This window comes from Barbatula barbatula, assembly GCF_947034865.1.
Source record: "Barbatula barbatula genome assembly, chromosome: 8".
In the NCBI taxonomy this organism is placed as follows: domain Eukaryota; kingdom Metazoa; phylum Chordata; class Actinopteri; order Cypriniformes; family Nemacheilidae; genus Barbatula; species Barbatula barbatula.
This window is the reverse complement of record NC_136771.1, coordinates 7,133,003-7,140,672: the sequence shown is the minus strand read 5'-3', so window position 1 is coordinate 7,140,672 and position 7,670 is coordinate 7,133,003. Positions and strand designations below refer to the sequence as shown.

Sequence of the window (7,670 nt, the reverse complement as noted above, 5' to 3'; positions counted from 1 at the left end):
GTCTGCAATTTGTGTCAATGAAGTGTGGAGATGTTGGAAGTCATACAGATTTTGGACTAAACTATCATGTCTAAAAATCATGAAAGTTTTATATTTGAAAAAAAAAGAGATAAACACGCGTTACCCTGAGAGCACACTATCTGGCATATGTCTATTTGACTTAAGATGTTTAAACTGCTTTTTCTAAGGTGTTTAGTAGATGTTTTCACACAGCTCATGTTTTCCAGATCTCCAGATCTTTAGTAGACGTCTTACAGACGTACGTGTGCTAGTTATAACAAAAAAGGACACCGTTTTTGAGAGACTACATTCTTTGTCGGATTTCTGTGAATTAAAATGCACAAACCAGATGAAATAATTGTAGAAGGGATGCCTTTTTAAAGAACATGAAATAGTTATATTTTCATGTAACCTTTGGGAGGAATAGGTAGACAGTAGCTTTATAAACTGTTAGATCGACCTCACATGCCACCAAATATTGACATCTGTCAGTATGGTGAAAACCTTTGGAAAAATGGTACGGTTAACATATTAAATGGTCAAGAATGTCTGTGTTTTTCTTATAATCGTGCATTATAAAACACCAAGAGACTGATAGGTTTTACCTTCAAATGTTTTATTGACCATTTGTATTTAGGTTGACTTCAAATACATCCATAAAATTTTTAAATGGGTGAATTGAGGTCAATTGAACCACGTTTTGTGTGTATATAAAATATATAATTTCTGATATAATCATCACATCAGTGTGAAGGTAGGACATGCCTCATTCCTGAAATTATTCAGTACAGCAGCGACACTTACTGGTGAAACAATTTCATTACACGTAAGTATAACCACTCCAATGAGTAGCATCCGTCATTACAGTTAACAAAGAGACCGCTGAAATAGCAGACGGCAGTTTTACATAAAAAATCCCCCCTGTATTTACAGGGACTCGTGTTTAACGTATTTCGCATGACACACAAGACGTATCTACATAAAAAATCTTCCACATTGTGACTCTAAATGAGTAATTCCTGACTGAGGAAACCGAGCTCTCACACTCTCCTCAACTTCGTCCGGCAAACACACACACACACGCACACACACACACACACACACACATTCAATTACAAACGCACGCACGCACGCGCACACACGCACACACACACATTCAATTACAAACGCACGCACGCACGCACGCACACACACACACCATTAGTGCATTTTAAAAGCCCTTAGCAATAATATGTAACACATAGTTTCATAAATGAAACGTTTCTGTGTTCTGAACCTTGACGTCTTCGCTACCAGTCTCGCACTTGCACTCTTCAACGACCATAACGCGTCTCGACCGCACTTCTGTCCCGCAGCGCAGGGGCACGACCACATGGCGCGATTTTGAAGGGCCGCAGCGCGTGCAGTGCGCGTCTCGCTGTGCACGAGACTCCCCGTTGGATGGAACAAACATGGAAGTGCACTGACCGAAGCACATGTTGTTGTGAACGGTCACGGTCTCGCATCCGACCTCCGTTATGCGCTGTGAAGATAAAGTTGACTCGTTGAATAAAAAGAGACAAAATGTATAAAAGAGAAAGGTGAAATGTGTCCGTTTATGATGCTTATAGTCACATCAAAAATAAAACAATAATAAATACATTTCTCGTTGTAACACTATAAAAACTATAAATAAATTCAACTATAGCCTACTAGCCTAAATGTTGAAATTGCTTTTTTATCACATCATTTTTTAACAGTGCAGGCTGTTCTTGAATGATATATGAAAACAATTTAAATCCATATACACACACACACACACACACACATATATATATATATATATATATATATATATATATGTTTATATATATATATATATGTGTGTGTGTGTGTAAGTATATGGATACATATCCTTATATACCTGGGTAAAGGGAACAGCGGCACAGCTCTGTTTGGACATGTCTTTATGGTTGATGCGCAGCGCCACGGCCTCTCTGCCTCTATCGCTTTTCTGCGTCACTCTCTGCCACATCTCGAGACCATGTTTCTTCTCATCTCCGGTGTTGCTCGCGCCCATGTGAGGAGGCAGGACCGCAGGTTTTTTATGGGTCAAGACGGACGGTCCGGGAAGCCCGCGGGCCAAGAATGCAGGAAACGCGCTGCGAACCGGTGTGCTTCTTAGCGCAGTTCTTGATGGCGCGTGATTTCCAAAAGCACCGGCGGCTCGTCTCAGAAAATGAGGGCTCAGTTTGACAACTCTGACAGATCCCCTAATAGGTTCGTCTGGTCCACTCCCTGAAGATTCCAAATCTTTTCCAGGATGTCTGTGGAAGTTCCGTAATGCTGTGCGCGGAAAAGCGCAAACCAAAGTGCACGCTGACAATAAGATAAAAACGATCATTTGAGAAGTCATTGTCAAAATATATTACACACTAACAGTTAACTAAATGTTTATCTTAATGCTTTCTTAAAGTCGCTTAAATAAGACGTGATAAGGTTCAAGGTTCCGTATGGTCACCTTGCTGTCGTTGTGGATTTGACAGCAGAAGTGACCTTATATATTCTCCATGGGTTCTTTCATGACTTCTTCAATAATCCTCATCATTGTTTTATTATAGGGGCGCATATAGCTATTGTACCTGTATGATTGTTTGATGACAACAGGTGAGCTTTCGTGGGATAGTGACAAGTGTACCTTTCAACTCATCTCACCACACCGTGGGAACCAGACAGCGTTGCTCTTCACAAATTCAGACCTCAACTCAAAACATTTCAATGACTTGGTGCATCAAAAATGTTACTGAAATAAAACAATGGTGAAATTACGAATTAGGCAGAGGTTCCCATATAACAAAATGTCGTCCTTTTGGAATAAATTATAATAACAATTATAAATTAATTGTCCCAAAATAAAATGATGCTGGATATTTTTTGGGGTTAATCTTTGTTAATATTTTCTAAATATCAGAACTTTTCCTCTTAATTTTCCCCGTGACTGCATGGCTGAACACTTTTCTTCTCACGGGATGTGAATAGTTTCTGGGACACCTGGCACCTGTAGTTCAAACAGATGAAGTCGGTCAGATATAGAGCTCATGTGATAAGTGTTTCACACCGCCAGGAACACCGAATATGGCAAGTATCCTACATATCGTTATTACGACCTTTTTCATGAAATCCCCAAGATTTTCCCAAGGGAACAAACAAAACGAGGGCAGCATGGTGTATTTAATTTCAATCTCATTTTTTATTATACTTCATCATTATATGATGGATCACACTTAAATGATGGCGTCATAAACTGGCATATCGCTCTCAACAAGTTTACAAATGTCCACTTGCTGTTTGGACAATCAAAGCTTGATGTTAATATAGCAGCTTGGACCAAATCCACATAGATGCTGTTCCAGATAAACATCAGGAGTGACATAATGTCATCCAACAGCAATGTCAAAGACTGACAGCATGAAAACGCTGATTAAATTTCCAGGTTATCACAAAAATAACTTTCCCTAAATGCATGTACAGATATGACTGTATTGTTTAAAAGTGAATATGATCTTGTTTTAGTTGAGGTCTGAAAAAATACATGGCATTTTTTTTGTTATTTTGATCTGTTTCTCCAGTTTTCATTTTCTGCAAATAAATGCAAATAGAAACAATATTCTTATTTGAAATTTGGGAGAAATATGGTTAGTAGTTCACAGAATGAAATAATAGGATTATTTTACCTTAACAAATACCGTTAAATAGTAAATTAATAAAAACTACATCGGTGCTTTGAAATGGGCTCTTAAAAATAAATCTGGGTTTGTTTTTTCAGGGTAGGCCCCTCCTGGCTTGGGTAAACAATCTCTGTCGGCCCAGAAAAGACTGAGGATGATTGAAATCTCTGGACACTTGATTCGCTGATATCTGATGGAGTGCTTTTGTCTGAAAGTGACAAGGACAAAGATATTGATAACATGTTTCTCTATATCATTGAGGATAAAACACAGTTAATCATTATACAAATACACACAGACCATACTGTGCCAAGCATGTGTAATATGATTTTCTCCTCTGTAATGTCTGTTGACATCTAACTTCTCCCTTTGAGGAAAAGTCTGAGGCCTGGAATGAGATAAATGTGCCAAATGCTACAGAAAAAATGCAGTAGAACCAATCGCAGAGAACTTGCATAAAACAAATATAACTGTATTCATATTTCTGCGACATATATGTGCTCTTTAAATTCACTTCACTTACTCCAATTCTGCTAAACTCAGTTTGGAACCCATACTTTTTATTTTAATTGCAGTAACAAACACCGCCACTAGATAGAGACAGCATCCTACAACCAGACAGAATGTTGTAAAGTTAAATGTCAGAGAGCAATATTTTATGCCTTCTGATCAGTTTCACCTGCAAACAGACATGTTGTAGTTTCAGGTTCTATTGAGTTATGTATTTGAATCGTTGTTAGGTAACAGTCCACTCACCACTGTTTCCCTGCATCCTTCTCTCTGAGCACATTGTGTTTTTCCACTGAGTGAAAACCTTTTTTATATTGTGCATTGGTCGAGTGTGTGGCCCAGCAGGGATGTTGCTGGTATTGTGGAGGACATAGAAACACAGAGGAGGATTAAGAGAACAGAAGATGAGATATGCTGACTGGATCACATGCACGTGCGTGCAGACACAAACCGATGAGAAAAAACTCACCTATTTACTTTGTCTGTAATGACTTACATTTAGCTTCTTTCTCTCACTATATTTCTATTGTATTTGGGGGTTGTTAAATATACATGCATTATACAAGAAATTAAATACACAATAAAATCATTTCAACAAATCCTATCATAATGTGTTGATAACTAACAATTCAAAAAATACTTTGTTGCAAGTTTGTGAGGTCTTGTTTAAAAAAGAACACACAAATGACACACTGGCATCTATTCGCAACAATGATCTGTGCCAAATAACATTTTTGATTCAGTTTCTTTCTGCATTGTACAAAACAATGAAACAAATTGCATTTAAAAGTGAATCTACACGAGAGGGAAAAGTACTTTTGATGTCATTAGATGTGGTGCGTACACCATGAGAAAGCTGCATGTGTGTTTGTAGCTGGTTTGGTAATTCCAAGAATCTAACCGTAGTGATGAGGCAAAACTGCGTTCTTAGGAATATGTTTTTCTTGTCGATATGTGTATTAGTGGTGTACACTCTCCACTCTTCCTATGAAGCCTGATACACATTTATCAACTGCCCACAAACCACAAAGTGCACATCATGTTCAAGTACTTGTACATTTGTGTGTATGCCTGTGTATCTCATGAGGGGGAAATGTGGTTAGGTTTACAGACATACCGTTCTTGGAACTGAATCTGGGACTTACTGAGAGGAGGGTGAGACAACTCTTCCTCAATTCGTTGTTGATGGCCTTCTAATCATTAGCCTGAAAAATCATAGCCTACTAATCTGATAAAAAATCTATTAATCATCCAGTTGATCCAGTTCTCAGTACAACATAAGCATACACATGTAATAAGTCCCGTTTATGTGTGCCCTAATAAGTTCTTCTGTGGGTCCCCCTCATCGCCCACCTCTTAAAACGTTCCTGTCACAGCATCAGAGGAATATCATCTGTGCATCAGTAACCTATTTCTCACTTGCAACTAAAGCAAACAGTTAGCAGTTACCATAAGGGAACACTTTATTATAACCAGAAATCAATAAACACAATCCTAAATGAGTCAAAGCAAATGGTTTCAAATGAGTAAAAGCTTTCTGAGATGAGCACATTAGGTACAACATAAACGGAGAGTTTCGCAACTAACATCTGTGGTCTGAACACTCTTATTTTCAATGAGATTAAATATCACGTAGCTGTATTAAGAAATATCAGTTTACCTTCGTGTAATTTTTTTTAACCTGAGACCAGAATATCAGTGAACATTGGCGAAGATCCCCCACTAGGACGCGCTGCTGAGCCGAAATGCGTGAAGATTGTGAAGAAATTTGCTTTAAGATCTTATCAAAATTCCAGTTTTAAAATGATGAAATATTGGGCTACTTAAAGTGTGAATAGAGAAATAAAAATCAAATTTTTATATATTTTTATATAAATAAATATCGCAAAGGCAAGAAAAATGTACGTTTTCTTTCATTGGAAAAAAGGTTGTGAATGGTCTCTACTTATCATAAAGTGAATCACACACTCCAGTTTTGTCGAATGTGGAGGAATATTTCTGTTCAAAATGTTCCCTTCCTTACCAACATTTAAAATAAATATATTTTGAATAAATATTATAAGCAGTTTTTTTGTGTCTGTGAAAATATTGTATACTGGAGAAGAATGAAAAAATGACTTTATTTGCTGACCACAACGGTCAATGGTTAATTCACACCAAACAGTTACATACCTAATGGGTTGCACGGATCAGTTTGAGAATTACACATAAGCTAGTGTGTGGTTTAGATTTTTTAGCGAACATTACTGAGAAAGAACCCACAGTAAAGTTCTCTTGACCACCCTTGTGCCTTCAGAAATGTGACATATCGAATGGTCGAATAGCCAAACATGGTAAGTATAACAAACACGTATACTGTTACTTTTAATATTTCATTCAACATAGATCATTTAAAGCAATATCATCTTAAAACAAACAAACAAAATAAACCATGGTTTGTAATAACTTGAATCATTGATTGGAATTGCTGAGATTTCTTTGTGTTCATAGTCAAATCTAACTCTTCTTCTCTCATAAACTTTTGGTTCTTAGTATGGTTTTGTACATTTTTAGGTGTGTGAATACATATGTCTGTCTGTAAAATTGAGTTTGTTCACGTCTGTGTTTGTGGATGTGGGTGTGGCAGTGGACCTGAGCATTACACGTTCTCTCCACTCGTGTGTTTAACTGTCGTCCAGCCACGGCAAACTAGACAGTCTGCAAGTAGTCTAGTCGAAACGACACCTGTTTGTCCACAAACAACCTCTACCAGAGCTGAATCTTTGTGTACCTGTCTGTCTGTCAGACTGCAATTACTTCTAAAAACATCAGCTTCGATTTCAGACAAATATTTGCTTGGCTCCCACACACACATATCATCTCTCTTCTCTCTCTCTCTCTCTCTCTCTCTCTCTCTCTCTCTCTCTCTCTCTCTCTCTCTCTCTCTCTCTCTCTCTCTCTCTCTCTCTCTCTCTCTCTCTCTCTCTCTCTCTCTCTCTCTCTGTTATCGATAAGCTCAGTCTCATTTTTACTGTCTGATTACCAGACCCTTATCAGTATCATAAAGCGCTGTAGACAAACTACTGTCTGATCTTCTCAGACACAACAAGCCATTAGAAGTCTGACTCTATACACGCAGCAGTGTTAAATTCTGCAGCGGGGTGTAGCTGGCCAACTGTGCGGATCATTTAGATGTTGCGATTTGACAAAGTAAATCTATGTGGTACTTTGGGATCGGCCATATTCATCAGAAGTCAAAGGCATGTTTGAGATTCAGTTTAGTCTAAAAAGTCGGACACAAATATATTTGGGGAAATTGTGATAAACAGTGGCCCAAAGCAGTTGATTTAATCGAGTGATTGTTTTAATAGCCAATAGTTTGTAACATTAGACTTTAGGAAATGTAACTTATTTTTGAAGGTAATGCATTTAGAGATAAGCGTCCATTAGTTAATTAACAAGAACTTAGAACTT

General features: G+C 37.7%; 1 protein-coding gene and 1 long non-coding RNA gene across 3 annotated transcripts; both read right to left on the bottom strand.

Moving 5' to 3' along the window:
* Positions 1 to 1,246: 1,246 nt before the first annotated feature.
* dand5 (DAN domain family, member 5) lies at positions 1,247 to 2,395 on the bottom strand (the record flags this gene model as incomplete). The annotated part of the gene is made up of 2 exons (XM_079461591.1): positions 1,247 to 1,522; positions 1,904 to 2,395. 2 exons carry the CDS (start codon positions 2,393 to 2,395, stop codon positions 1,247 to 1,249), a joined length of 768 nt encoding a protein of 255 aa, XP_079317717.1.
* A 798-nt stretch (positions 2,396 to 3,193) lies between these two features.
* On the bottom strand, positions 3,194 to 4,550 carry LOC306898007. Of its 2 annotated transcripts, none has more exons than XR_013787068.1 (4): positions 4,464 to 4,550; positions 4,231 to 4,315; positions 4,008 to 4,095; positions 3,194 to 3,915 (listed from the first exon to the last, which is right to left on the bottom strand). It is a non-coding gene; the product is annotated as an uncharacterized lncRNA (long non-coding RNA). The 2 variants fall into 2 exon arrangements; XR_013787069.1 differs by having other exon boundaries at positions 3,213 to 3,915; positions 4,231 to 4,386; positions 4,464 to 4,504.
* Positions 4,551 to 7,670: the final 3,120 nt, after the last annotated feature.